We start from the raw sequence: 15,254 nt of genomic DNA on the forward strand, positions 1-15,254 counted from the left end.
TATGTGACAGGGCAGACGTAGCGGCGTGTACAATTAGTGTGGAGCGACGCTGCGTGCTGCGTTGCCACTGTTGCTAGACTGAGCTCACCTAGCTCGCTTTTCATCATACACAGCAGCTCTTAGACTTTATAAATTACCAATAATATACACAATCATACTACTCATTATACATTAGGAGAATATGCATTCAATCAGTCATGTTATTAGGCACTGAAATTATGGTTTTGTTGCAGTGATGAGATAATAATCCAGATACAAGTGGATCCAGAAGGTGTTCCAGCTCAAGACTTTCATTCCGCTCTGCTTTGTGGACCAGGTACCTACAATTATTTCTAAACGAACCTCTATTCTTTATGTATGAAGTAACATTGTCAAAAAATGTCGCTTTAAGGACGACTCACACTGAAACGGGAAGGGACGGGAACGGGACGGGCTGATGTGCCAATTTCTAAAGGTTACTAATGTTTTATTGAAATTGGCACATAAGCCAGTGTCGTCCCATACTATTCTGTTCTAGCATAAGTCAAAAGTCATTTCTGATTCAGGTAGTGAAGTATCCAGTACGTCCGAAGTGTCCTGGTCATGGCCCAAGGTTGAAGCTATACCCGGCTCTGAATCCGTCACCGTTTGGGCCATAGGAGACATTGCTGGACCATTGCTTGCGGTAAGTAACAAATCAAGTACAGTCTGACACATTGATTAATGAACTATTGGAAAATTGATGAATATTATTAATTTTACATTACCTGACTGTGCTTATTCAGTGCCTGCACCTTCGGAGTTGGGTCATGGGCACTTTGGATGTGCCCATGACCCAACCAGACTATTTTTTTTTCCCAGGATGCAGACTCCCTAGTACTACTACCGCGAGGTTGCGGAGAACAGAACATGGCTCGACTTGCCACCAACCTTCTGGCCCTCAAACAGCTGGACCCTAAGAGCCCAGCAGCTTCGTCGGCCAAAGAACACGTAGCAAGAGGTAGGTTACTACAAAAAGTATAGGTAGTTACCGTGCCACTTAGATAGAAGTCCTTCGAGGAATCCGAGGATCATATTGATGAGGCCTCAATGAATTTGAAATAAGAAATCCTCAACTCTTTGGGCAGCAAATTGGAAATTTTTAGGCTTCGGCGCATCCGTTGTTTACCCGAAAACACTCAGTGCATTGTTGGTGAACTAAAAATAATGATAGTAAATATCGGATCTAACGGCATTGGATTAATCACCTCCTTAGAATACCTTCAACTTACCCAAAATGGAAGAAGTATGTAAGCATAAAATGGCATCCACAAGGTGACTGACGTTTAAATTATTTGAATAATGTTTTTCCAGGTTTCACTCGTCAGCTCCAATACGCTCATCCATCGGGTGGGTTCAGCGCATTCGGTTCCTCAGATGATCCATCCACTTGGCTCACGGCCTTCGCTCTTAAATATCTCAGAAAATCTCATGAGGTAAACACCAAGTTCTCATTAATTCTGAATGTTAAATAAGACATGATCATGATCTCTGACATATGGCCGGTCCGGGGCACTATTGAAGGTTCGGTAATAACCAGAGATCGGATTTTTGTGCGTCATCTCATACTAAAAGTCATTAAAATGACGTAAGTCACTAAGAATGTCGCAAATCCGTCCGATCTCTGGTAATAACGTACCGTTTTCTAAAAGATGAAGGATGAAGCACTGGCTGTCCCGTCCCGGTTAAGACCCGTTATAACGTTAAGTAGTCATCTTTAATTAAGGTTTGAGGTCGTTTTTCTAAGGTATAAGGCACTGGTCCCACTAAAAGCGAGTAAGCGATGAGCTATCGGGGATAGGAACGAGGAAAAGAGAGTCACTCCCGTGTAAATAAAAGAGACAACATTATAGCGCGAGTTCGTCGTCGAGCGATGAACTATCAATCGCTCGCGCTCTCTTTCATTGAGACCCTAAGTGTGAGTGCCTAAGTAATTTTAAATTGCTTTTTCTTTACATAAGGGAACATACCCAAACTACGTGACCATATTTGTGCCGTTTTTTGCACCCCTCCCCTTTGGGTGACCAAGCGTAGTATATGCAAAAACTATCATAATTACACTGATGATGCCTACATTTCTTTTAATTTCAAAATGTAGGTACACTGACGTGATATCATGATATTAAAATAAATAAATATATCATTTGTTCTTATAAAGCTTGCAAGAGTTAAATGTCTGCCAAAAAGTAGTTCAGTAGAATCCCATAAAGACTTACGCCCAATAAGCATTCTGCCGGTCATGTCGAAGGTTCTCGAGAGAGCGGTTTGCATACAGCTTACTAACTACGTAGAACAAAACAATATACTACCGAGCGTCCAGTCCGGGTTCCGTAACGGACACAGTACCGCCACCGCATTAGCTCAAGTAACAGATGATATCATATCAGCTACTGATGAAGGCAAATGCACTGTATTAGTTTTACTTGATTTCTCACGAGCATTTGACTGCATCAATAAAGAATTGTTAATAGCTAAAATGGCTTACTACGGATTGTCAGTATCAACACGGAAATGGTTTATGTCGTACTTAACAGATCGTAAACAGTACGTTCTTACAGAAGATGACCAGGGACGAGAGATACGGTCGACCGTAAAGCTAGTTAAAAAAGGAACACCACAGGGTTCGATTCTCAGTCCGCTGCTTTTTATTCTGTTTACAGCTGACCTTGGCAAAGTACTTAAGCACTGTAGTATTCATTTATATGCCGATGATACGCAGGTATATTATTCTTTTGATCCAAAAAACACAACAAGTGCTATACAGCAAATTAATGAGGATCTTGATGCAATATACAATTGGGCATACAACAACAATCTAGTTTTAAACCCTTCAAAAACGAAGTACCTCATATTTGGTTCTAAAATACAGCGCAGTCGGATAATAAGTTCTGATCCTAGTTTAAAGATTAATGGTGAAAAGATTGAAAGGGTGGATTCAGTGAAAAATTTGGGACTGATATTAGATAGTGACATGCGTTACATTAATCATATCAATACAAAAATAAGAAACGCATTTTACAGGCTAAAAATTTTGTATCGTATTCGTAACTATCTAACGGAAGAGGTGAGGCTGGTTTTGGTTGAGTCGCTCGTGTTATCACAGTTCAATTATTGCGATACCGTTTATGGACCACGTTTGCTGGCTAAAACTGCACGTGCAATTCAAAGAGTCCAGAACGCGTGCACTAGGTTTTGTTTCTCGGTACCAAAGCGAACCCACATCACACCGTTCCTCAACGAGAAAAAAATTCTAAAGATGGCAGCACGTAGAACCTTGCATTTGGCCAGTATGGTTAAAAATTTAGTAAATAGCCAAAAACCCGAATATCTATATAATAAGATCCGTTGGATGAAGGACGTTCATAGTCGGAACACACGCAGTAAGTTTCGGTACAAAATGAGTGCCCCCAAACACAAAACAGCTGGTTATCGAGGATGTTTCAAATATTCGGCGTCTAAGATCTGGAACGACCTGCCTCCGCCATTACATGCTCAAATGTCCCTTCCAACCTTTAAACGCAATTTTAGCATACTTTTATTAAACTACCAAGTTGCCACTGAGAATATAGTTACATAAAATGGTGTATGTGCTTGTGCTACATACTTTAAACGTTTTTTTTTTTTTTTTTTGCTCATTTTATTATTGCCTAGTTAAAAACATGATAAGTATTCTCTCATACAAAAATTTAAATTTATTTTTCTCTCCTTCATTGCTTTTTTTTTTTTCTGCTTTTCGATTTCATGTAAATTACGAAAATTGCATATTAATTATGTAAAAGTACGTATTTCAGCATCAATACTGTTCGTGTTAAATACATACCTACACCGCATAGTTGTTAATGAGGTTCAGAAAAGGGGACGGACTGAAAATCAGCGTTGCGCCGTCAATTTGTATCAAAATGGCTGCGCAGCATAACATGCTGAGCCCGTTCCTTTTGACATGCATGCTAGTTGTCTATTTTATTTTTTAATATTTTAACACGCTTTTATTAGGTCGTCGTGTATGTAACTAACTATGTAATGGAATCTGCGGAGGCTAATTTAACCATCTTCCAGGAGTCGTAGCGTAATGAAAATTGGCAGCTATATGTAGTTCCGATGACAATACAATAATATGGTACTGTTGAGCTGATCTGATGATGGAGTCGGAAGATATGAACTGGAACTACATGATGGAACATCGTATCATAGCCGTTTTTGGGTTTCTTAGAAAAGTCTTGTAATGAACTTTGACTACAATTAGGTTTCAAGGTCTGATGATGAAGCCGAAAGATATGAACTGGAACTACATGATGGAACATCGTATCATAGCTGTTTTTGGGTTTCTTAGAAAAGTCTTGTAATGAACTTTGACTACGATTAGGTTTCAAGGTCTGATGATGGAGCCGGAAGATATGAACTGGAACTACATGATGGAACATCGTATCATAGCTGTTTTTGGGCTTCTTAGGAAAGTCTTGTAATGAACTTTGACTACAATTAGGTTTCAGGGTCTGATGATGGAGCCGGAAGATATGAACTGGAACTACATGATGGAACATTGTATCATAGCTGTTTTTGGGCTTCTTAGAAAAGTCTTGTAATGAACTTTGACTACGATTAGGTTTCAAGGTCTGATGATGGAGCCGGAAGATATGAACTGGAACTACATGATGGAACATAGTATCATAGCTGTTTTTGGGCTTCTTAGAAAAGTCTTGTAATGAACTTTGACTACGATTAGGTTTCAAGGTCTGATGATGGAGCCGGAAGATATGAACTGGAACTACATGATGGAACATTGTATCATAGCTGTTTTTGGGCTTCTTAGAAAAGCCTTGTAATGAACTATGACTACGATTAGGTTTCAAGGCCTGATGATGTGCCGGAAGATATGAACAGAAAAAAGGGGGGGGGGCTCGAGGGGGGAAGCATGAAAGAAAGATCAACGTAGTATTTCAAATAAGTTGGGTTAGCGTTTTCTTGTGACCTTTCAGAGCAAACAAAGGGGCGCTCGGGGGGCGAAGCCCCCCGCATAAAAGAAAGATCAACGTTGTATTTAAAATAAGTTGGGTTAAGGTATTCTTGTGATCCTTAAGAGTAAAGAAAAGGGGGCTCGGGGGCGAAGCCCCCGCATGAAAGAAAGATCAACGTAGTATTTAGAATAAGTTGGGTTAGCGTTTTCTTGTGACCTTTAAGAGCAAACAAAGGGGGCTCGGGGGCGAAGCCCCCGCATGAAAGAAAGATCAACGTAGTATTTAAGATAAATTGGGTTAGCGTTTTCTTGTGACCTTTAAGAGCAAACAAAGGGGGGCTCGGGGGGCGAAGCCCCCCGCATAAAAGAAAGATAAACGTTGTATTTAAAATAAGTTGGGTTAGGGTTTTCTTGTTACCCTTAAGAGTAACGAAAAGGGGGGCTCGGGGGGCGAAGCCCCCCGCATAAAAAAAAGATTAACGTAGTATTTAAAATAAGTTGGGTTAGCGTTTTCTTGTGACCTTTCAGAGCAAACAAAGGGGGGCTCAGGGGGCGAAGCCCCCCGCATGAAAGAAAGATCAACGTTGTATTTAAAATAAGTTGGTTTAGGGTTTTCTTGTGACCTTTCAGAGCAAACAAAGGGGGGCTCGGGGGGTCAAGCCCCCCGCATGAAAGAAAGATCAACGTAGTATTTAGAATAAGTTGGGTTAGCGTTTTCTTGTGGCCTTTAAGAGCAAACAAAGGGGGCTCGGGGGCGAAGCCCCCGCATGAAAGAAAGATCAACGTAGTATTTAAAATAAGTTGGGTTGGGGTTTTCCTGTTACCCTTAAGAGTAACGAAAAGAGGGGCTCGGGGGGCGAAGCCCCCCGCATAAAAGAAAGATTAACGTAGTATTTAAAATAAGTTGGGTTAGCGTTTTCTTGTGACCTTTCAGAGCAAACAAAGGGGGGCTCGGGGGGCGAAGCCCCCCGCATGAAAGAAAGAACAACGTAGTATTTAGAATAAGTTGGGTTAAGGTTTTCTTGTGATCCTTAAGGGTAAAGAAAAGGGGGGCTCGGGGGGCGAAGCCCCCGCATAAAAGAAAGATAAACGTTGTATTTAAAATAAGTTGGGTTAGGGTTTTCTTGTTACCCTTAAGAGTAACGAAAAGGGGGGCTCGGGGGGCGAAGCCCTCCGCATAAAAGAAAGATAAACGTTGTATTTAAAATAAGTTGGGTTAGGGTTTTCTTGTTACCCTTAAGAGTAACGAAAAGGGGGGCTCGGGGGCCGAAGCCCCCCGCATAAAAAAAAGATTAACGTAGTATTTAAAATAAGTTGGGTTAGCGTTTTCTTGTGACCTTTCAGAGCAAACAAAGGGGGGCTCGGGGGCGAAGCCCCCGCATGAAAGAAAGATCAACGTTGTATTTAAAATAAGTTGGTTTAGCGTTTTCTTGTGACCTTTAAGAGCAAACAAAGGGGGCTCGGGGGCTAAGCCCCCGCATGAAAGAAAGAACAACGTAGTATTTAGAATAGGTTGGGTTAAGGTTTTCTTGTGATCCTTAAGAGTAAAGAAAAGGGGGGGCTCGGGGGCGAAGCCCCCGCATGAAAGAAAGATCAACGTAGTATATAAGATAAGTTGGGTTAGCGTTTTCTTGTGACCTTTAAGAGCAAACAAAGGGGGGCTCGGGGGGCGAAGCCCCCCGCATGAAAGAAAGATCAACGTAGTATTTAAGATTAGTTGGGTTAGCGTTTTCTTGTGACCTTTAAGAGCAAACAAAGGGGGGCTCGGGGGGCAAAGCCGGGCATAAAAGAAAGATAAACGTTGTATTTAAAATAAGTTGGGTTAGGGTTTTCCTGTTTCCCTTAAGAGTAACGAAAAGGGGGGCTCGGGGGGCGAAGCCCCCCGCATAAAAGAAAGATCAACGTTGTATTTAAAATAAGTTGGTTCAGGGTTTTCTTGTGACCTTTCAGAGCAAACAAAGGGGGGCTCGGGGGCGAAGCCCCCGCATGAAAGAAAGAACAACGTAGTATTTAGAATAAGTTGGGTTAGCGTTTTCTTGTGACCTTTAAGAGCAAACAAAGGGGGCTCGGGGGGCGAAGCCCCCCGCATGAAAGAAAGATCAACGTTGTATTTAAAATAAGTTGGTTCAGGGTTTTCTTGTGACCTTTCAGAGCAAACAAAGGGGGCTCGGGGGGCCAAGCCCCCCGCATGAAAGAAAGATCAACGTAGTATTTAAGATAAGTTGGGTTAGCGTTTTCTTGTGACCTTTAAGAGCAAACAAAGGGGGGTTCGGGGGGCGAAGTCCCCCGCATGAGAAAGAAAGATCAACGTAGTATTTAAGATAAGTTGGGTTAGCGTTTTCTTGTGACCTTTAAGAGCAAACAAAGGGGGGCTCGGGGGGCGAAGCCGGGCATAAAAGAAAGATAAACGTAGTATTTAAAATAAGTTGGGTTAGCGTTTTCTTGTGACCTTTCAGAGCAAACAAAGGGGGGCTCGGGGGGCGAAGCCCCCGCATGAAAGAAAGATCAACGTAGTATTTAAGATAAGTTGGGTTAGCGTTTTCTTGTGACCTTTAAGAGCAAACAAAGGGGGGCTCGGGGGGCGAAGCCCCCCGCATGAAAGAAAGATCAACGTAGTATTTAAGATAAGTTGGGTTAGCGTTTTCTTGTGACCTTTAAGAGCAAACAAAGGGGGGCTCGGGGGGCGAAGCCCCCCGCATGAAAGAAAGATCAACGTAGTATTTAAGATTAGTTGGGTTAGCGTTTTCTTGTGACCTTTAAGAGCAAACAAAGGGGGGCTCGGGGGGCGAAGCCCCCCGCATAAAAGAAAGATCAACGTTATATTTAAAATAAGTTGGGTTAGCGTTTTCTTGTGACCTTTAAGAGCAAACAAAGGGAGGCTCGGGGGGTCAAGCCCCCCGCATGAAAGAAAGATCAACGTAGTATTTAGAATAAGTTGGGTTAGCGTTTTCTTGTGACCTTTAAGAGCAAACAAAGGGGGGCTCGGGGGGCGAAGCCCCCGCATGAAAGAAAGATCAACGTAGTATTTAAGATAAGTTGGGTTAGCGTTTTCTTGTGACCTTTAAGAGCAAACAAAGGGGGGCTCGGGGGGCGAAGCCCCCTCATGAAAGAAAGATCAACTTAGTATTTAAGATTAGTTGGGTTAGCGTTTTCTTGTGACCTTTAAGAGCAAACAAAGGGGGGCTCGGGGGGCAAAGCCGGGCATAAAAGAAAGATAAACGTTGTATTTAAAATAAGTTGGGTTAGGGTTTTCCTGTTTCCCTTAAGAGTAACGAAAAGGGGGGCTCGGGGGGCGAAGCCCCCCGCATAAAAGAAAGATCAACGTTGTATTTAAAATAAGTTGGTTCAGGGTTTTCTTGTGACCTTTCAGAGCAAACAAAGGGGGGGCTCGGGGGGCGAAGCCCCCCGCATGAAAGAAAAAACAACGTAGTATTTAGAATAAGTTGGGTTAGCGTTTTCTTGTGACCTTTAAGAGCAAACAAAGGGGGCTCGGGGGGCGAAGCCCCCTGCATGAAAGAAAGATCAACGTTGTATTTAAAATAAGTTGGTTCAGGGTTTTCTTGTGACCTTTCAGAGCAAACAAAGGGGGGCTCGGGGGGCCAAGCCCCCCGCATGAAAGAAAGATCAACGTAGTATTTAAGATAAGTTGGGTTAGCGTTTTCTTGTGACCTTTAAGAGCAAACAAAGGGGGGTTCGGGGGGCGAAGTCCCCCGCATGAAAAGAAAGATCAACGTAGTATTTAAGATAAGTTGGGTTAGCGTTTTCTTGTGACCTTTAAGAGCAAACAAAGGGGGGCTCGGGGGGCGAAGCCGGGCATAAAAGAAAGATAAACGTAGTATTTAAAATAAGTTGGGTTAGCGTTTTCTTGTGACCTTTCAGAGCAAACAAAGGGGGGCTCGGGGGCGAAGCCCCCGCATGAAAGAAAGATCAACGTAGTATTTAAGATAAGTTGGGTTAGCGTTTTCTTGTGACCTTTAAGAGCAAACAAAGGGGGGCTCGGGGGCGAAGCCCCCGCATGAAAGAAAGATCAACGTAGTATTTAAGATAAGTTGGGTTAGCGTTTTCTTGTGACCTTTAAGAGCAAACAAAGGGGGGGCTCGGGGGCGAAGCCCCCATGAAAGAAAGATCAACGTAGTATTTAAGATTAGTTGGGTTAGCGTTTTCTTGTGACCTTTAAGAGCAAACAAAGGGGGCTCGGGGGCGAAGCCCCCGCATAAAAGAAAGATCAACGTTATATTTAAAATAAGTTGGGTTAGCGTTTTCTTGTGACCTTTAAGAGCAAACAAAGGGAGGCTCGGGGGGTCAAGCCCCCCGCATGAAAGAAAGATCAACGTAGTATTTAGAATAAGTTGGGTTAGCGTTTTCTTGTGACCTTTAAGAGCAAACAAAGGGGGGCTCGGGGGCGAAGCCCCCGCATGAAAGAAAGATCAACGTAGTATTTAAGATAAGTTGGGTTAGCGTTTTCTTGTGACCTTTAAGAGCAAACAAAGGGGGGCTCGGGGGGCGAAGCCCCCCGCATGAAAGAAAGATCAACATAGTATTTAAGATTAGTTGGGTTAGCGTTTTCTTGTGACCTTTAAGAGCAAACAAAGGGGGGCTCGGGGGGCGAAGCCCCCCGCATAAAACAAAGATCAACGTTGTATTTAAAATAAGTTGGGTTAGCGTTTTCTTGTGACCTTTAAGAGCAAACAAAGGGGGCTCGGGGGTCAAGCCCCCGCATGAAAGAAAGATCAACGTAGTATTTAGAATAAGTTGGGTTAGCGTTTTCTTGTGACCTTTAAGAGCAAACAAAGGGGGCTCGGGGGCGAAGTCCCCCGCATGAAAGAAAGATCAACGTAGTATATAAGATAAGTTGGGTTAGCGTTTTCTTGTGACCTTTAAGAGCAAACAAAGGGGGGCTCGGGGGGCGAAGCCCCCCGCATGAAAGAAAGATCAACGTAGTATTTAAGATTAGTTGGGTTAGCGTTTTCTTGTGACCTTTAAGAGCAAACAAAGGGGGGCTCGGGGGGCAAAGCCGGGCATAAAAGAAAGATAAACGTTGTATTTAAAATAAGTTGGGTTAGGGTTTTCCTGTTACCCTTAAGAGCAACGAAAAGGGGGGCTCGGGGGGCGAAGCCCCCACATAAAAGAAAGATCAACGTTGTATTTAAAATAAGTTGGTTCAGGGTTTTCTTGTGACCTTTCAGAGCAAACAAAGGGGGGCTCGGGGGGCCAAGCCCCCCGCATGAAAGAAAGATCAACGTAGTATTTAAGATAAGTTGGGTTAGCGTTTTCTTGTGACCTTTAAGAGCAAACAAAGGGGGGTTCGGGGGGCGAAGTCCCCCGCATGAAAGAAAGATCAACGTAGTATTTAAGATAAGTTGGGTTAGCGTTTTCTTGTGACCTTTCAGAGCAAACAACGGGGGGCTCGGGGGGCGAAGCCCCCCACATGATAGAAAGAACAACGTAGTATTTAGAATAAGTTGGGTTAGCGTTTTCTTGTGACCTTTAAGAGCAAACAAAGGGGGGCTCGGGGGGCGAAGCCCCCCGCATGAAAGAAAGAACAACGTAGTATTTAGAATAAGTTGGGTTAAGGTTTTCTTGTGATCCTTAAGGGCAAAGAAAAGGGGGGCTCGGGGGGCGAAGCCCCCGCATAAAAGAAAGATAAACGTTGTATTTAAAATAAGTTGGGTTAGGGTTTTCTTGTTACCCTTAAGAGTAACGAAAAGGGGGGCTCGGGGGGCGAAGCCCTCCGCATAAAAGAAAGATTAACGTAGTTTTTAAAATAAGTTGGGTTAGCGTTTTCTTGTGACCTTTAAGAGCAAACAAAGGGGGCTCGGGGGGCGAAGCCTCCGCATAAAAGAAAGATCAACGTTGTATTTAAAATAAGTTGGGTAATGGTTTTCCTGTGACCCTTAAGAGCAAATAAAGGGGGGCTCGGCAAAAAGAAATACTTAAATTTTGTTTGAATTAGTTGAAATGTGACAATATTTTCTAATCGAGTCAAACAAAATCCCACTAGCTGAGAGCTTCAAAACAATGTATGGCGAAAGTATGTCTCTCTAAATAATGTCTTCAAAAAGTCCGCGATGGCACATGTCTATATTGTCTATCTTTTACGGATAACTTACTAGGTATAAACATTTTTATGATAATACCGTAATAAGAAGGTAGCCGCTAGTTATTATTAAGTAGCAATTAGCAATAAGAACACGTTAAGCCACAAATGGCATGTAAAATCCGCCTACTTGAAATGAAATTTATGTATAAATGTTAAAAGTATTTCATTATTAATGACTAAAAAGTATAAAATAAATTAATAGTTTAAAAAACACTATAAAACACGCTTTTAGAAAATGCACGTAAAAACCAAAAATAAATTATGGATCGTTCAAGTTGTCTCTATTTGTGAGCTGAAGTTTAAAAACTATGTGCTTTTAATTATAATATTTGATTGTAAAAGCGTGGGGCGCTGGAACAGGAAAGACTTTCTTGTAAACAAATACTAATCCGAACTTCCTGGCGAATGAAGTTGCATAAGAACATAACGTTTACATATGCCGCCTAAGGGTTACCAAAGAGAACCAAAGATATCTCGTCCACGAACAAGAACTCTGCATCCTGTCACTGTAGACACTTTCCCCATTTGTACTTTGATTACCGGAAAAAAGCGGCGTTCTAAGTGTCGGTGACTGTCGACTCTCCTCGCTACTAGCGCATATTTTGTCTGAGTTCGACAAACTGGTACCTACTTTGAACACTGACTTTTAATTGATTTGACTGTTTAATGTAGAACCTACTAGTGATGCTGCAACTCCAGTTAGCGCGTCAATCTGTGTAACCTCCTTCCCGTAACATAGCATAATTTGATTTATCAGCAAGTTATACAAAAAGTCTTTCCTGTTCCAGCGCCCCACGCTTTTACAATCAAATATTATAATTAAAAGCACATAGTTTTTAAACTTCAGCTCACAAATAGAGACAACTTGAACGATCCATAATTTATTTTTGGTTTTTACGTGCATTTTCTAAAAGCGTGTTTTATAGTGTTTTTTAAACTATTAATTTATTTGTGTAAATGTTCAATTTTTATTTGTGTGTCAATAAATGTTTTCTTATTCTTATTCTTATTCTTATTCTTATAAAAAATAAAAACTCCCCTTTGGGTGACCAAGCGTAGTATATGCAAAGACTATCATAACTACACTGATGATGCCTACTTTTTTTTTTTTTTGTAAAAATGTAGGTATTCTGACGTGATATCATGATATTTAAAATAAATAAATGTAGGTATCATTTGTTCTTATAAAAATTAAAAACACGCAAAAATATTTGGGGAAAACATGATTTTGGCCACTTCCAGGCTGCGAAACAGCGCCATCCAGTTTTAAGCCTAAAAAGCCCATACATTTCAGGGTTACGCTTTATTGTAAGGGCTTTGTCAGTCCCGTATTAAATTGTTTTTGCTACTATCAAAAACTCAGTAACTACTACCTAATCAAATTACTATTCTATTCATACGACTTTAATTCATCAAAGAGCAATCTTCTTTCAGGTGGTCTCCCCAGGAATGCCACCGCCACCAGTGTTACGCCGCGCGGAACGTTGGCTGATGTCGCAACAAATGGAGAACGGCTGCTTCAGGAATGAGGGGCAGGTGTTTCATCGTGAACTGAAGGTTATAACATTAAATTAAAAAATTGTCACATAGAAAATATTGTGACTGATCTACTATGCTGCCCTGTGGGGTAAGGACACCCAAAGAACCGTGGTTATAGCATATCAGATCAGAGAGTTACGATTCGACTCCGTTAGTTAAGGAAGCATTATTTGTATGACCTGCAAATTCTCAAAGATCTTCTTGACATGGGCGGATTTCCGCTCAGGGTTGCAAGGTCCGAGGCTGGGCTCTAAACCAAACTAGTAATGGTTTTGAGATGGATAACTGGCTCCTGGAGTTCGAAGTGTTATACAAAGTGCTTATAGAGGCCATAAACTTCCATAAAATCCGGATATCATAAATTAAAGAGAGGATCTCATGATCTCAAAGCTCGTTTTTTCTTGAGAGCCTTGTGTTACTTTATCTTTTGCGAACCGCCAAGGAGTGGAATGCCCTGCCTGAGTCTGTGTTTCCGCATGAGTACAATACAGGTCTCTTTAAAGCAAGGGTAAATAGGTATCTCATAGGTAAGCGAGCTCCACCGTAGACCGCATTATCACTTACCATCAGATGTGATCGTGGTCAAACGTCTATGAAATAAAATGAAATGAAATATTTATTTTCCAAGTAGGCATATTACAATGAGCTTATGAACGTCAAATAAAGCTACGCCGGCTCTAACCCTACGCCTCAGCCTCGAGAAGATTTCAGTCCCCCCTCAGTTGGAGGGGGGTATCCACTATGGGACCGGCAAGAAACTCGGCGGGCTACCTACTATACTACTAGTCTACCTATTCATACAAAAAAAGTAAGATATTATGAGTTTACAATTTGTTTCAATTCCCCAGGGTGGTCTCAACGAAGACGGTGAAATCGCGAACGTAGCTCTAACGGCCTACGTCATAACCTCCCTAGTGGAAGGGGTGTCAGATCTCCCGTACAGAGTGCTGAAGAACACGCTCCACTGCCTCCGAGCGCTGCCGCCCTTGAAGACCAAGTCCCCGAACAGGGTCTACGCTCATGCTGTGCTGGCTTACGCGTTCATGAGGCTGAGGAGGTATTGACTTTATTTTATTATACAGAGTGGGGCCTGTAACAAAGGCGAATAATTTAACTCTAGGCTATTCTCCTTATACTGATCAACATTTGTTCGGCGACTTTTAAAAATAACTTGTATTTTGATTTTTATCACCCTTGAAAGTTTTTTCTAAGAGGTAATGTATTGCGAATTCTGTTTTTAAGTCTAAAGTGTGACAGACGTCAATGACAACAATAATGGCGTACATTGAAGCTAATATTTATTTTGTATGAAAAATTAAAAATTTAAAGACTTCATAATTTTTAAAAGTCACTGAACAAATGTTGATCAGTATAAGGAGAATAGCCTACAGTTCAATTCTTCGCCTTTGTTACAGGCCCCACTCTGTATACTAGCTTTTATCCGCGACAAAAAGTAGCCTATGGCACTCTCCATCCCTTCAACTATCTCCACTTAAATAATCACGTCGATTCGTCGCTCCGTTTTGCCGTGAAAGGCAGACAAACAAACAGGGCACACACACTTTCCCATTTATAATATTAGTAATGATTACCTATTCAACAGACCTAAGTATACAAAAAGTTTCATGATTGTTATTGGATTAGTGTGGGCCTTTTTGGCGACCGGTCTGGCGCAGTCGGTAGTGACCCTGCCTGCTACGCCGCGGTCCCGGGTTCGAATCCCGGTAAGGGCATTTATTTGTGTGATGGGCACAGATATTTGTTCCTGAGTCATGGATGTTTATGTATATAAGTATTTATATATTATATGTCCTATAATTAAATACAGCATAATATTACAAAATAAAAACTAAACTAAAATTACACTAAAAATAAACGACGTACAAACTCGATGTAGGGAACAAATCAAATTATTTTATGAAATATTTTTTGATTTGTTTTTTTAAGTAGTAACACTACTATATATAAATTATAAACACGTCACACACGAACACGTCAGCCGCGTTAGCTGGAGACCCGGGTTCGATTCCCGGCTTCGCCACCAGTGGGCTTGATCGCTTTTTCTTTAGTGTATGGTATCTATTTCAGTTTATGACGTACAAACTAATAGCAAGTTCAGGATTCTATTCTCGAACCACTCGCTTCGCTCGTGGTTCAACTATAGAATCCTTTCACTTGCTCGTTTTTCAATTCCACACTCGGCGTTAAAATACAACTTTGCCCCCTTGTATAACAAATAACTATTTCGCAAAAATGTAGTTCCTTTCCAAGATTTTTTTGTTGCTTTATAGGTATGAAGAGGAGTTAAGGAAAAGTAACGAGGCGAGCCCAGGGGTGGAGGGGTTGGAAGACGACGAGGATATCAGGGAGCTGGTGGAACTCATGAGAATGGCGAGGAGGACTGAAGAGTTAGTTTGGTGGGAGGCCAGTAAGTATTGTCTCTTTTTTTTATGGGGTAGGAGGCAAATGAGCAGACAGGTCGCCTGATGGTAAGCGATCACCGCCGCCCATGGACACCCGAAACACCAGAGGTCTTAGAGGTGCGTTGCCGGCCTTTAAGATGGGTGTACGTACGCTCTTTTCTTGAAGATTTGAAGGTCGTATCGGTCCGGAAATACCGCAGGCGACAATTCATTCCACAGT

The 15,254-nt window shown here is 41.9% G+C and overlaps 1 protein-coding gene across 3 annotated transcripts in view; it reads left to right on the forward strand.

Annotated features, from left to right (window-relative positions):
- Positions 1-15,254, forward strand: part of LOC125234557 (alpha-2-macroglobulin-like) — a 56,369-nt gene that overhangs the window by 27,780 nt on the left and 13,335 nt on the right. For all 3 annotated transcript variants that reach the window (XM_048140842.1, XM_048140843.1, XM_048140844.1), the window contains 7 exons: positions 234-316; positions 546-664; positions 841-979; positions 1,333-1,454; positions 12,507-12,629; positions 13,460-13,668; positions 14,903-15,039. In XM_048140842.1, the coding sequence (XP_047996799.1) occupies positions 234-316; positions 546-664; positions 841-979; positions 1,333-1,454; positions 12,507-12,629; positions 13,460-13,668; positions 14,903-15,039 (932 nt within the window). The remainder of the gene's footprint in view (positions 1-233; positions 317-545; positions 665-840; positions 980-1,332; positions 1,455-12,506; positions 12,630-13,459; positions 13,669-14,902; positions 15,040-15,254) is intronic.

This window comes from Leguminivora glycinivorella, chromosome 16 (genome assembly GCF_023078275.1).
Source record: "Leguminivora glycinivorella isolate SPB_JAAS2020 chromosome 16, LegGlyc_1.1, whole genome shotgun sequence".
Taxonomy (NCBI): Eukaryota; Metazoa; Arthropoda; class Insecta; order Lepidoptera; family Tortricidae; genus Leguminivora; species Leguminivora glycinivorella.